We start from the raw sequence: 16,011 nt of genomic DNA on the forward strand, positions 1-16,011 counted from the left end.
GTAGATCTGCGCTCTCACTATTGAGTTAAACGGGCGGGCTCTACATTCCTTTGCTATTTTTCTGGTTGGCGTTTTAGCTCAGGGCAAAGGAAAGGATCTACTGTTTACCAATATATGTTGGGTATACTAAAATCTAAACATGCATTCAAAATTTGGATAACTGACTACATCTTTGTCAGAAAAATAATGTTGAAGATATGAAATTGACACAAAGACAATTATATCATTATTACGTAGTTTTGAGATCCGGTAACATTATATGAAACACTGCTCGTATTTTGTTTATTTACAGTTTAAATCAGTTATCCACAAGTCACGCTTTGTGAGTAATCTATGGACATTTGTACAATATTGCACCAATCAGATCCACCACTGTAACGGCATAAAGAGCTTAATATAAAGAAGCTGGAAATAAAATTTTGAATCAGTGCATCTATTTTGCTCTCAAAAGTGAATGAACAAAAGGACGTTTTCGTTTTATTTACTTGAAGTTTTGGCAGTACATTTAGTGAAGCGGTATGTATAAAAAAGGATAGTTATAACAATAGATTAATGTAAAAATTTTCTTTATCACATTTATTGTAGTAATTGTGCTATAATCATTCGTGTAAATTGATGCTTTCATTGGTTTATCTTACATAGTAATGATAACAATGAAAACGCTGTAATGACATAAGATATTGCTTTATTCTTGATGTCAATGTATACTTACAATTGCATTTAATTTTCTTTTTAAGGTGGCCATTCTATGACAAATTAATACAGAAACATGTTTCAATTCGACCGAAAGACGGATATATCCATTCAGGAAAATTAGAAAATATACAAGTTCCTTTCGACATTATACATTGCAATATTTGGACACTTGCAAAAGGATGGCTTTGGTGGCTGTATATATCAGGTTGCTAGTAACTCTAGAATTTGTCCAAACTGTTACATATGGATTTGCAATAGCGTTAGCAGTGGATAAGCAGGTTAAGGTGGATAGAATGATACTTGCACGTAATTCACAAGCAAGAACGAAAGATATTGGTCAACAGTATCCGTAAGTATTTTCTCTTTTATGTTGTTATTTCTAAACTCCTACAGAAAATGTTTTTCTTACTGTTCATCCATTTAAGTAGGGTACAGTGTGTCTGTTTGAGGGTAGTTTCGCAATTATGTTTGCTTTTAAAATTAATAAAATGTATTAGTTATTACCAAGTTACGGCGCATAAATATTATATTTAAAATGCTTTAATGTTACTTTTTAAGTTTCTTTGAAATAATTGATTCAGTTTACAGTTCGAATATATTTACACTTTTTATTTCATCGAGTACAGCTACAGTTTAGAGTTCAAAAAAATTTTTTAAATTTATTGTAGATCAGTATATCATTATGCAAGACATGGATTATGCCGAACCTTCAAGGGGAAACATTATTTGTACAAAGCCATGAAGACAAAATTATGCGGAATGAAACGTGAGAATATAATTTAATCCGCTTTGAGTTTTTAGATAACAAATTTGCCGTTAACATTGATCCAGATGCAGACGCAGTAGTATATCTACAATTCAAAACTATTAAATCCAATTTTGTTGAATACAATTTTCACATCAGAGATCAGACTCAAGTTAAATGTTTGACACACTATTGCCCGTTATTTTCTGTTTTTATGATCTTTTGTTGTTGTTGTTTTGTTTCACCATCTTTAAAACAAAACAACAATTTATTGACATGCACGAAAGATATAAATTATCACTTTTTTTGCATTTTCAGGGTCTTTCGTTGCAAGCTTCGTGATAGATTTATGCCGTCATAAAAATAGGCTGCTCGATAAATGGGTTGCTGAACTGTTCGACATTGACGGTAAGTGGGTCTAAATCTAATATTCATATTTCACTTCAATCCATTAATTTCGGTTATACGCTGTGTTAAGATGACCGACAATACATTTCATTTGACCGACAATATATTTTATTTGACTGACAATATATTTCATTTGACCGACTGACAATTTATTTCATTTGACTGAAAATATATTTCATTTGACTGACAATATATACGAGTATGTATGAAAGACACATTTAAATGTGTCTTTTTTTTTTTTTTGTTATTTCCATTTCTTCGTTTCAAATTATTATTATTTAAGTTGGGTTAACAAAATTTAAACCTGATATCTAATGAAGAGGTAATCTGATGAATATTAAATCAATGTTAAATGAAACGGACACGATATAATCAATCTTCTACACACCGATATGTTGGGGAATGTGTATGACATAAGATATTTGGTTTTGAAATAAATACAGGAACATCAAGTTTATCAAGTATATCTGTATTAAAATGTTATTTTGCAGGTTAAAAGAACATGACTTATTTAGTTTCAACCACGTTTAGCTATAAATGAGCCGTGCCATGAGAAAACCAACATAGTGGGTTTGCGACCAGTATGGATCTAGACCAGCCTGCGCATCCGCGCAGTCTGGTCAGGATCCATGCTGTTCGCTTTCAAAGCCTATTGTAATTAGAGAAACCGTTAGCGAACAGCATGGATCCTGACCAGACTGCGCGAATGCGCAGGCTGGTCTGGGTCCATGCTGGTCGCAAAGCCACTATGTTAATTTTTTCATGGCGCGGCTCAAATATAAATTGTTGTTGCTGTCAGTTCATTTAGTGTTAAAAGTATTTTGCCTGTTGCACGGGTAAGAGAGTTAGTTCACCATTAGCATTCTATCTCTTTCAGAGGATGGTTACATTACTCATTTCGAAAGAAATATTTATGTTGTTGATGACTGAATCGGCAAAAAAGAGAACACAGTCATGGTTGAAACCTGAAACATATCGATTTGTCACAGATAGAACAACACAGTGCAGATCTCGATACGTTGTACTATCATGTTTGGAATATAACAGCAGAATGCAGCACTGAAACAATTAACATTTATATCATGAACAGTAAATGCTAATGCCTGCAGTAGTCAGCCCTGGATAGTTGAAGTCACGAAAAATGCTAGTGTAGCATGAAAATGTCAGCCCTGTGCAGGTGGCAACTATATATAATAGTGTATACCTGTAGAGAGAACACCCATGAAAAACAAAGGCAATTTTTCAATCTTAGGTTGTTCACACGTAGTTGTTCTTCCTAATTACAGGAGATGCTACTAAGAGAAACTGGAGCGTAGATTATTATTTAAATGACTTTGGTTTTAAACAATAATAATGATAAAAATCATTAATATCAAACAATTACTTCTATCATATTAATTGACTGATGTATTTATTTATTTATCTATTTGTCTTATCAGTCAAATGTTTAGAGATGTGGTTAGTTTGATATACACTAGAGATTACCTGAAACAAACATTATTAAAGTTTTTACATTATTTATAATTGACCTTACGCCAGTGTTGACTGACAGGTTCCAACTGACCAATCAGATAACAGAACTGATAAGCCTTGTTGTTAGCCGCCATTTTGTCCGTCAAACTTAGTGCCGGACTCCATTTAGACTTAGAGACTCGTCAAAACGATTTCATCGTTAAGCCGACTCAATAAAAAACTATGATTAATATAAGATTATTTTATTGAGTGTAATCAACAATTTTCCAGGCGCTCAAAGTTTTGACTTAGCACTCGGTGTGTGCTTTTGTTCTAAATTTAATTTTAATAGACAGCGTAAACTTCGTCTAAAATTTCAGAAAAAATAGCATATTTCGTATAAAGAAGATATGTTCTTAAACAAAAATTATACATTTATTCTGTATACTTTATAAAGAAATTTGGTAGGCTCAAACATTGTTTAAGCTGCGATGCGCCGGTATATGTCTTGAAATATGAGTATGGACTATATCATCGCCTTGGACTATATCTTATTTATTTATCATTTACACGTTTTAATTCTAATAAGAGAACTTTCTTTACTTATACTTAAAACACATCATGTCTAAGTATTAGACATTAAATGCTATGTATCTGCATAATGTTGAACAATGATATGAGCATCTTAAACGAGTTCCGGTATTTCGAAATCCGACGTTTCTTAAATGACACAAGTGACAATTTTTACATGTAAATTACCTTATTTAATTTATCTAATTATTTTGAAATAGGATTCAGAATCCACAGTCTGATTTCAACCTTAATTAATAAAAATCAATGTTCTAGTCTGCTTAATATAGTCATACCCTACATGATTTCCGGGAGATCGAAATTTGACGTTTCTATAATGAAAAAGAAACGGACAATTAAAAAAAACCCACAAAATCAGCTATAATGGTTTCAGAGATTTCCATCTTTTTTACGTGTTTTCCGCTCGGCCCCCTGCCTTGTTTAGTTTTTCTCATACTCGGGTGCAGTTCCCGGCTTTTAACAACAACATATCGTTGTTTTTGTAGAATTTATGTTTCGCTACAGAACATCCACTTATTAACGATTGTGTTTTGTCTTTTCACTTTAGAAATACGTGTGAATTGAGGTAGCGTACGCCGAAATCAACTAGAATGTCCGGCAAAATATTTCTGCCGTCGCCATTTGATTCCTTTGTTTGTCGGACCTAGCATGAATTGTTCCCCCCTGAAAACAGGCTATCTAGCGTAAGGTCAATTGCGATTCACTTGCCGTCCATTTCATGGCTGATTTGTATATATCTGTCAGATAAATTGCCCATGTCAATTAATTATGGCGTTTCTTCCTTTGAACATATGACTGTACATGACTGTATTTTGTAACCAGTAACATGACGTTTTTAATCACTGTCATCAACATAAAGACACATATCTATTTTCCTAGAACCGTCAGATCAAAGCATATTGAGTGAAGTGAATATATTACGAATATCTTGGTAAGCAAGACGGATTCCTGCATTTCTTGATGCAAAACATAACTTAACATAACTTCTTTCTTCCGATTCTTCCAACTGGAAAAAGTAGAGAACATATCTTTAGAACTAAGAAAATACAGTCTTTTATTAAGATAAATTCGCCACGGATACGAAATGGATTACATTTTATCAAATATAGGTGTTCATAACTTAATCACTTAAATACTTAAAGGCCAATTTTGAAAATTATTTCTCATACAAAATATAGCAGACAGAATTAAGAGAATCATGTTTTAACATATCGAAACAATACGATGAGGTTATACGCGTGTGGAATGATTTTACGAGCGAATTATACACATTCGTGTTATTGAGATATGTTAAAACATGGCTCAGCTATATATGTTATTATTATATATATATAATTTTCCGATTTAATATTTATTTTATGTAAACAAGTAGTTGACACAGGGAGGTACTATTTCATTGCGCATGTATGGCGCCAAGAACAGTCCAATTACATGCCGCCATGTCTCTCAAAAAATGATTGCTTTTCAATGTGTTCGGTTATTGTAAAGATCAAATATATAAGAAAATATCTAGGAACATGGAGCACAACCAATCACTTTAGCAGCAGACTCGGTTTGAAACAGCTTGATCAGGCGAGGTTTTGAAAAATAAAACTACACGTGCATCCTTTAAGGTATCTGAATTCATCATCTGTAATGGAATTGGTCCCCCGATCAAACAGAAACTTGCAACTGCGACTGTTATCCTTATAAAATGTTCATATGCGAAAAGCATAAAACTAGGTTTATACACGAGTTTTTGTCAGGCTATCTACATTAATAAATCTCTACTAAAATTCACATGTTTTTAGTTTGCCTTTTCAACTGTGACTTTTCCTTATAAATCTTTATCCTTGTTTTTACACTGTGGATCTGTGATTATGTCTGTATTACGAATAGTGTACGATTGTATATTGGATCTTGGTCACGGAATGCCATGACTTAAGTTCTTTAAAATAAAACATTCACGAAATTGGCACTAAACCTGGTTTTGCGGCAACACAAACATTATTCAAAGCTTTTACAGTTACTTAAAAAATGAGAATGGAGTTTTTAACATAATGTACTGCGAGTTTCTCGGATATGAAAGCTCATGACTTTGACCAAAACGACTTTTTCGTTGGGATATGAATTGAACAGTATTATTTGTTCGTTTCGGTTTAATTCCATGCATTTGTACAACCGCGAACTCAATGGAAATCAGTATCTTTTAAGTATTTGAAAACCTATTTACATTTATACAATCAAAGACGCTTTAAAAATGTTTCCCTTGATCTCCACGGAACTGAACGGACTATTTCTAGACATGTTATTATTGACAGAAATGATCATGCCTTTACTGATTCACTGTGTGATGTACAAGAATATATTTTTTTTACAAACTGAATTATGTTCATTATTAAGTACTAAGTTATATTTCACATTATCATCAAATTGACAATTGTTTTGTTTTTGTAATTCTTTGAAGTTTATAACCTGTCAGAGACATTTGTGTCAGTGATGCAAAAGATAAGTTAAACACATGTCGATAATACCTTGATGTAGAAATCAGTTTTCGTCTATTTTTCATTTTAATAACACAAGGGAGGTAAACTAACTAATAAATGAACGAATCGCTGATACACGAATAAGAATTTGAAAGAGGATCCTTATAAAACATACAATGTAACCAATCAAAGTAAGATTATGTTTATGAGATATAATAGAATCTGAAAACTAATCATGCCCTATAAATCTAGCTTAAGTGAAACTTCATTTTAATGAATACTGAATAGACGAACCAGAAAATAAAACAAAATTAAATCATACTTACTTGAAGCAATAGCTCTATCATTCTAAGAGATCATAGACATGTATGAAACGTAAATCTTTATTTATTTAATTAATACGAACAAAAATCCCCAAAAATACACGGTACTAAAACAATTCTAAATATTTGTCGTTTAATGAAGAAGTTTGATTTTTTTTTTTTTTGCAAATTTAATGATTTTTCAGTACAAAGCCTCTGTAACATACTAATTATTCAATACTGCCTAAATGCTTCAAATTCTGCATTAAAAACAATTTATGATGGGATTTTGAATCTATTTTACTTTCCCGTTACTATTGACGTCTTGGTAAGAGTGAGGTTAGGTGCACAGAAACCGATTTAAGCTCCCTCGTGGTGGTTTAGGCACTGATCGTTCCAAGACGGTGCCCCACTGTGTTCATTTATTTACTCGTTTTGTCCTTGTGTTGTTTTTTGTCTATGAATGTCAGTCTATGTGCGCTGGTCTTGTGCACACCCGCGTGCTGTGAGTTGTGCTTTGGGGAAGCTGCGATTTTGGAACTTGGCTTCACCTGTTGGATATTCATATATGTTTTCTTAATCTGCAGAAGGCTGATCCGTAGAGAACGTGTAAAAATAGACCTGAAATGTTTGTAGTTTTAATTAACGGACTTTGTGCAAGGTTTTGTCTATAACAATGACGAAAATAAAATACATGCATTATCACTGCGGTAAGAAACATTGATACAAAATGACAGGTGCACGACGGCAGACAAATTATCAATTGTTTATGTGAGACAGGCGCGATTGAAATGGGCTTGTTTATTTTCTCGTTCAGTGCCAAGTTTTTGATGGTATTAAAAGGGGTAGGGTATATCATGTGCGATATCGTTTTATTCCTGGTCTGGTACTAATGTGTCTGGTGTGAAATCTTGGAATGGAACAAGAAGAAGGACGTATGGTTTTGTTGTTCATTCAAATCACCAATGTAGATGTTTATATCACATAATACTATCATAGAGCTGGACCAAGGTGGGCGGGCACAATGCAATGTCTAAAGAGTTATTTAAAGATAAGTACGTAGAGACTAAAGCAGCATGACTAGTGTTAAACAAGTGTACCTGCCTAATATTTCTGTACTTCAATTACCGCATGCAAAGTTCATTAATAGTTCATATAATCTTATAAAACAAATACCTATCACCTATTTACTTTAAGGAAAAATACAGGTTTTCTTAAGATTAATTTTGTCAGCAGTAATACAATATGATGACTTGACAGACTTAAATATTTTAGTGGAAACAACGACAGCAACTGGATCATTGTTTACTTTTCGAAATCGCATGTCTACCATTATAAAATATCAAGTCATTATCTTAACCTGACCACAAACATACTGAGTTTCTAATTAGCATTTTTAGTTTTAACCACATTCAAATAATAATCACGTAGAATAGAGTGTTATCTCCTTAGCTTGTGGTAATCAGTTTTGTTACATGGATGACGGACCTTATAAAAAAGGAAACGACAGCTATAAAACAAACGTTGATGATTTCATTTCATGTACACGTTGTTTTTTATACGGATTTTGCTCTGTTGTTTTTGTCTATTTGTTTTTGACATTTATTGAATGTTTCAAAATGTAGATTATTTTACAGTGGGATCAAAGTCGCATTCTGTCGTCTAATACAGAGCTAAGCGGTTTTTATGTAAATATGATAAGGTTTTGTTAATCAGAATTACATAACTATGTGAACATATTGCAGCGCTTTCAAATCAAAATTTTGGCGCTATATAACCTATACTGTGTTTGTGCGCCGTAAAACCCAAATAAATAAAAATAAATTCAAATCAAAATTAGTTTTTGACTCTTTAAAGTTTGCATGAAAATCTGAGTTGAAATAAGACACTGTATAAATAAATAATCGGACAACGCATCGTGTTGGCAATGTCACAACATTGCATAGTCTCATAAAGTAACGGCTAAGCATCGTTTTCCACATATCTTTGCTTAAAACTGATTAGCACAGTTTGAATGATTCAAGATAGTTTGACAAGATTTTCAGGATATTTATTTAATTCATTTCGATTTATCATATCGTAAAATGTAAAACGTAAAACAATATTAGATTAATGTCTGTTTTTCTGTTTACTTAGAAGTATATTTCATTTAATGTACAAAATTTACTTAAATGTATTTTCTCTAGAGTTATTTAAAAGTGGTTTTGTGGGCTGAAACATCTATAAACTGTTAGATTTATTTAAATTATTAGTATTATTAGGTACATACGATAAAGCATTTAAAAAAATCAACCAGTTTCACAACACCACCATTAACAACCAGTACTGGGGTAATAAGAAATATTGTCAACTTTTGAAACATTAACAATAATTAGTTAATTATTCAATATCACCCTTATCCGCCAAACCACCTCGGTGGCCTTGTGGTAGAGCATCAGCACAGAATGACGAGTTCGAATCCTCGCTCCCTGGACAAATGAAATAAAAGACGTGAAAAATGCTATCGGCAGTTCTCTTGCGTGGCGTTCAACACTGAAAAGAAAAACTGGCTTCTCCTCTCACACAGAGTCGCCATATGACCTATCATGTGTCGGTGCGACGTTAAATCCAACAACAACAACAAAATCTCCTCTCACACCTTCGCGGCAATGCATACCATCAGGAATGAAATATCGAGCGTGATTAATATCAGCTAAAACTCTTGTTTCACAAACGACCTAAATTAAATCAGTATATATTGAACTAGTGCGAGTTTATTTCGAGGATAAGTCAATTTTATCTAGTTTAATACAATTTTAAAGGGATCGTTCGGGAGCATAAAACGCACCAAGCACCCCAATAGCAAACTCAGTCTGTTCATGAAAGTTATTGAAATGGGCATCACCCTCACATCATCTGGAACCAGCTAACATGGACATTAAATGATTAAATGGAGTCAGTGATCCTAAAAGACTAGAAAATGTAACTTGATGAACAAAGTTTAAAAAAATGAAAATGTTTTATCTAATCATTTTATGACAGCAATAAGACTGGCAACAATTTTAATCAATAATGTTAGTTTCAAATAGATTATACATTTCAAATGTTCATTAAACTTATATTTACGTTTTCACATTCTTCGTTTGATGCGTGGTCTAGCGCGCTGGCGAAATAAATCTTTCATACTTCTTGTTAATTTATTTATGTACCATAATGCTCAGCGAATTATAAAGGTATATATTTGCTGTCCAAACGTTTTAAGAAAAATTTTGATACGGCCAAAATCTGGTGGACCACATTTACAAACAAGTCATCTGTTAGAGTCTAGTTTTGCTTATATCTTGTACTTGATACAGAGTCAACAATCTTAAAAACCACAAAATAATGAAAGGGACACTTTGCATCTTGCACACGGCACGACATAAGTGTTGTACTGAAGTTAACTTTTGTGGATAAATGCTTTATCACTGTTGTTTGCGAACGATCCGCTCTCGATTTGTTTCCTAATATTATGGTTAAGGACTTGGAGACCAAGGAGTGCAAATTCTCTGAAGCATCTTTGTAATTATCATGTTTAGTTCTGAGCTCATTAGAAATGAGTAGAAACAAACAGGTCAAGTAGAGTACGGTTCTAATTAGAAGTAATCGGCAAATATTTATCAGACTATATATAATAATAAAATATATACATAAGTTTGTTCAAATAAATTGTCTTTAAGTTTTGAAATCTCTCGCTGTAGACCATTTGTTAACACAAGGAACCTTTAATTCTTTAATTTACTTAGCTGTGGATAAATAAAATCCCTTGCCAATCACTCAGAAATTTGAGATTTAAAATGCGTTTTGAAACATTCTTCTGAATTTAATTTGATAGTATACGCACTTCTTGGGGTTTATTTCATTAACTAATCCGCCCGCAATGTAATTGTAGCTTTAAATAATATTATCAGTATGTCATAAAGTGGGCTCCGTAACAAATTCATGATCAGATGACCACACATATTTGAAGAATGATTACTAACTGTTTGTACTACTATTCTATTCTACAAAACAACTCGTTATTAAATCTGCACGTGTAATGAGATACCTTGTTTACGTTACTTATTTGCTGTTGAGAAGTGTCAAATGTCAGTGTGAGACTTTAATGATATATTAGGGGAAAATAGGTATCATTCATATAAATCTTATAAAAAAAAGTAACATGACCACATCATTATATTACCTACTTGCATTGCATTAAGATACCTGACTAATAAATGGCGCCTACCTATTTTAATCTTCGTGCATTGCACTTAAACATTACTTACAGAAAATAATAAACATTTAGATTTTTTAAATTATTTAAAACAAACATTGAAACTGGTTTATGAATTTCTAATCATGTGCTTTTCAAAGTTGTTTATGAGGAATTTATATCCTAATTTGGATCACGTGATTTCAAAATACATGCTGCAACCTGCAAAAAGACGATTTGTTCTAGTACTGAAGCAAGACAAACTGTTACGTTGTTCATAAAAATATGCAATGATCCTTTTGAACATCGTGCATTGAATGTATTCACAGACATATTGTCTAAAGAAGATGATGTTACTGGATGTGGTGGCTAAATCGGCTCACAAGGTATCATCACCTCTCACGTGACATTTTTGATAACGACCTTCTAATAATTTCTTGGCGGTGTTATTTAATTAACTATTTTGACTTAACTAGCCGTGCTTTTTGTTTTTTTTTTGTGTAAAGCTGGCGTATTTTCATGTATAGATATGAAAACGCGAATACAATGAATACACTGTGTGTAATCATATAAGAATAAATGAGAGTAGGAACAAAAATGAATAAAGAAAGGTCCATATATTTATGTTATATAAATGTACGAGTTGACAGAATATAAACATATATAAAACGATAAAATCTTACCCTCGCATTTTCAAAATATTTGATTACTGATACATTATAGTTTATATAACAAGCCATTTTAATACACCATATGATGACTTACTAATTTTTTTATACTGTGGCATTGTTATTACCGTGTTTGGCGTTGTTTCTTTTTTTCTCACAATGACCACTCCGTCGTCCTACTAGTAAATTCTAGTCCTTATTTACGACGGATGATAATTTGCGGATACACCGCTGGGATAACAACTATTTGACATATTCATCGATCACTTGATGGTGTGTCATGGATATGCCTGGGGAGAAGGCAATATACCGCCTCTGCAATTAGATCCATGTCAACTACTATATGATCATTGTTACAAAAAAGCACCAGGTAAAGTCTAACTGACTGTACAAAAGCAAAAGTGATGACTCAGTGAACTAAAAGTAGTTGAAATATTCTCATAGTCGTTAATCAATCTTACTGATGATAATTTGGTAATTTCATCAGTATTGTATATAAATGATCATGTAAATTTTGTCCAGTATGGTAGTGGGACAAGATCAATCCCCTCTGAAAACTAGTTTCCACCCTGAAGTCATCTTGTTTTAAGTCACAGTTATATATATTGAGATACATCGACAAAAACGTATGCAATTTGTTTATAACTGAACAAATCTAGTATAAGAAGATGGTATCCTGAATCACGTGAAAATTTCCAAAATTAAACAGAAAATGCACTGCAACGTCTGAACAAGTAACATATTATATGCAAAGTCAGAGATTAAGGCGAAACAAAACGCCAAAATGAACGTTTTCATAGCACATTTTCCTTCTTCATATTTTGACTCCTTGGCGTGATAGACAGCATTTAAAATGCTTTCTGCGGTAAGGTTTAACGTACGTGTCCATACCCGGCTAACTTTGAAGCGCCGGAACGAACTCAAAAATTCCCAGGATACTCAACAGATGATGGAACGTTTGACATACAGGGTAAAACTGTTCAAAGTTTATTGTAAACACGCTGAATTGGGCTGTTGAATGTAATTTCCACATCACGTTGAATTAAGGTCTAAAATAAACAAATGAATTCCTCTTTATTTCGCAGTGATAACGGCCAGGATTTACTAAGCGTATTATATAGTGAGTGAGTGAGTTGGGTTTTACGGTGTCGATTCGCGGTAAAACCCAACTCGCTCACTCACTATATTATACGTTTAGGGATTTGCACGTGTTTTGCACAAGAATGGGAAGTCGAAATGAAAAAGTACAGCCCGTTATTGAATTTTACCTCTGTAGTAGACGCCTCACTCTGCATGAATGGCATCGGGTAATAGAGTGTGCAGACACATAATTCACATCGTTTTTATCATTGCGTATGCAAATCCGTATGCGTTAGCTACTGTTCATGACTATTTTGGTTACTACTGTGCTGTATTCTTTATTTATAACGATAACCAGATATTTATTCTGAGAAAACTGATTATTATATTGCTGTGAAAAAAAAAACAACAACGTTTGTACATTTAGGAGATTTATATAGAAAACATTGGATAATGAAACGGGTGCAATGTTGTCTCCCTGTGTAAATTCTTAAGGCTCTTTTCAACCATATTTATGTAAAACAGATCGATCGGACTGAAAATTCGTATTTATGTAATTTTGCCGTGAAAATAACATTCCGTTAAAGCCTTGTGCTCATTTAGCTTGCATTCTACTAGCCAGGAAAGAGGTTTGTTCAGATATAGTCTTTAAAATGATTTTATCTACGACTGCTTTTTATATAATTAAACGGAAGCATTTTTGTGTTTAACATGCCATGTCTTTTTGTTTCCATTATGTGTGTTTGATATTCATCTGGTGGGGTTAACTTTTATATTTACACTGTCCCGTGTCTTTGGAACATGGTGGGGATAAGAGTGAGTTTGGGTGCACACCATAAACCGGTTTAAGCTTTCCAACTGACCGTTCCAGTGCGATGTTCCACTGTGTTCCTTTATTAGTTTGCTTTGTCCTAGTGTGTTTGCTTTGTATGCAAGTGTGTGTTGGTAGTGTGCACATCTGTTTGCTGTAAGTTTCTGCGTTTTTGACATTCCCTGTTTGATGTTTATCCTTTTTTGTTTACTTAAGTACATACAATCGTCATGTAATAATCAACATAGGTGTGGAATAATTGATAATACTCTTAGTTGCATGATGATATAAATATGACATCAAAAGAAACTATAAGACACAAATGTATATGATATTTATTCTAATAAGTAAAATAATATTTAATCTGAAAACATGAAACGACCCCGTAAAGATGTGGCAATATCACATGACATTAGAAACCCATCAATTCTGTTACCACAACAACAAGCAAAAATGTTGCGTGAATAGTATTACTGCATTTCAGTAAACAAGAGAGCGGGTTCTTTTCAATTTTAAAAATGTCATGTGGCGCGATAATCACCTTCCGTACTTACTTTTACACCCAATACTTTCTCATCTTGTATCAAAGCTTCGTGGGTTTACTCAAAAGCATTTCGTTATTTAGATTTATCTTATGTGGTTGTCTTGTTGTTCGGGTCTGTAATGACTTCTAATGTAGCAAACCGGACAGAGTAATGTCGTCCTGTCTAAGACTACGCCTTCTGGGATATAGAGTAATGACGTCCTGTCTAAGACTACGCCTTCTGGGACATAGAGTAATGACGTACTGTCTAAGACTACGCCTTCTGGGACATAGAGTAATGACGTACTGTATAAGACTACGCCTTCTGGGATATAGAATAATGACGTACTGTCTAAGACTACGCCTTCTGGGATATAGAATAATGACGTACTGTCTAAGACTACGCCTTCTGGGATAGATCAAATGCAACTGCAAACCTGTACTATATTTATTACTCAAATAAAATATAAAACTACATACACTGATTTCTCAAATGTTCAACGCAATGCGTTCATTGCATGATGTAGTGCAAGTGTAAAGGGATTCTGTTAAGATACATCAAACTTCTATTACTGTTAATCATTTTTGAATATCAGTAGAAACATGTTTAATTGAAATTTCTCGTTATTTGTGTTTCCATTTTAATGGAAACATTCCTTTAGCGCATTTTGATCAAATTTTATGACCAGATCGTATCAGCAGACCACTGGATTTATCATTTAACGAATACAATTCTTTATAAAGTATACGTAGTAAACAATCATAGTAAATGTCTATATATCTGAATTTTTTCTTTCGATTCACCTACATATTCTAACATTATTGCATTACATCACTGTATATATTTCACTCTCGAGCCCGCCCGCTTAGCTCAGTAGGTAAGAGCGTTGGTCTACGGATCGCGGGGTCACGAGTTCGATTCTCGGGCAGGGCTTATGTTCTCCGTGACTATTTGATAAACGACATTGTGTCTGAAATCATTAGTCCTCCACGTCTGATCGTTCATGTGGGGAAGTTGGCAGTTACTTGCGGAGAACAGGTTTGTACTGGTACAGAATCCAGGAACACTGGTTAGGTTAACTGCCCGCCGTTACATGACTGAATACTGTTGAAAAATGGCGTTAAACCCAAAACAAACTAACTAATATTTCACTCTCGCTGCATGTAAAAAATTGTCACAACATGCTGTATGTAGCTGTGAGAAACTGCTTATACAAGCTATTTTATTAATAGAGCTCTGTCCTGTTTGGTATGTCAACAGTCGTCAAGAAAACACATAGAAAAATTAAATATCGATTTGATGCGCCAGACAAATGTATATGGAAGCTAAATTTTAAACAAAAGTCAATGTGACCTTTTGTATATGTAAATACAGACCGCTTTATGTTTTCCTAATTAATGTATTAATAATTATGAGTAAACGTTGAAGATTCTTTTGAATGTATTTGATCCGATGCTTTTTTGTATTTCTGTATTCACGTTTTTATACAGTACTACAATTTATATCATTTATAATTTAATCAATATTCTTACCATTTTATCATGTTAGAATGTAGTAAAACCATTTTCTTTTTAAATTATCTTTGTTAGCTTACCATAGGAAACACCGCTTTCAGCTAATTAAGAATCAAATATTCATCCAAATGAATGATATCATATGATCGGCAAAAGAGTAACATTCAAAGAAAACTGTATTTGATTTTTATTGGCTTTACTTATTCTGCGAGAAAATCGGTTGGAGAAGAAATAAATCTGTACCACACTGTTATGTTTATATGAATATATACATAAAACAAGAATATTAGAAGGAAGCAATTTGTTCTCTGAGCACACCTGTTGGTGAAGAATTTAGACAGTAACACACCGTATTTATATGAGAAGCAATTCCGTCTGCTATATGTTTCTACTACAGCTTCTACTGTTGGTGTCCTGCTTTGCGAAGTATAGCTCTGGCTGCTCAATACTTCATGGGATTCTATCCTTACTTTTTGTTACTCTTATTGAACAACTTGCATATGTAAAGTGGTTCGAAATGATGCCCAATGCTGACGAGAACG

General features: G+C 33.3%; 1 protein-coding gene across 1 annotated transcript; it reads left to right on the plus strand.

Moving 5' to 3' along the window:
• Positions 1 to 299: 299 nt before the first annotated feature.
• Positions 300 to 6,081, plus strand: LOC123539019 (uncharacterized). The gene is made up of 5 exons (XM_045323483.2): positions 300 to 516; positions 738 to 1,045; positions 1,365 to 1,462; positions 1,760 to 1,849; positions 2,727 to 6,081. Exons 2-5 carry the CDS (start codon positions 876 to 878, stop codon positions 2,777 to 2,779), a joined length of 411 nt encoding a protein of 136 aa, XP_045179418.2. The 5' UTR covers positions 300 to 516; positions 738 to 875; the 3' UTR covers positions 2,780 to 6,081.
• The last annotated feature ends 9,930 nt before the right edge of the window (positions 6,082 to 16,011 follow it).

The sequence above is a fragment of the Mercenaria mercenaria genome, chromosome 18, assembly GCF_021730395.1.
Source record: "Mercenaria mercenaria strain notata chromosome 18, MADL_Memer_1, whole genome shotgun sequence".
Lineage (NCBI taxonomy): Eukaryota > Metazoa > Mollusca > Bivalvia > Venerida > Veneridae > Mercenaria > Mercenaria mercenaria.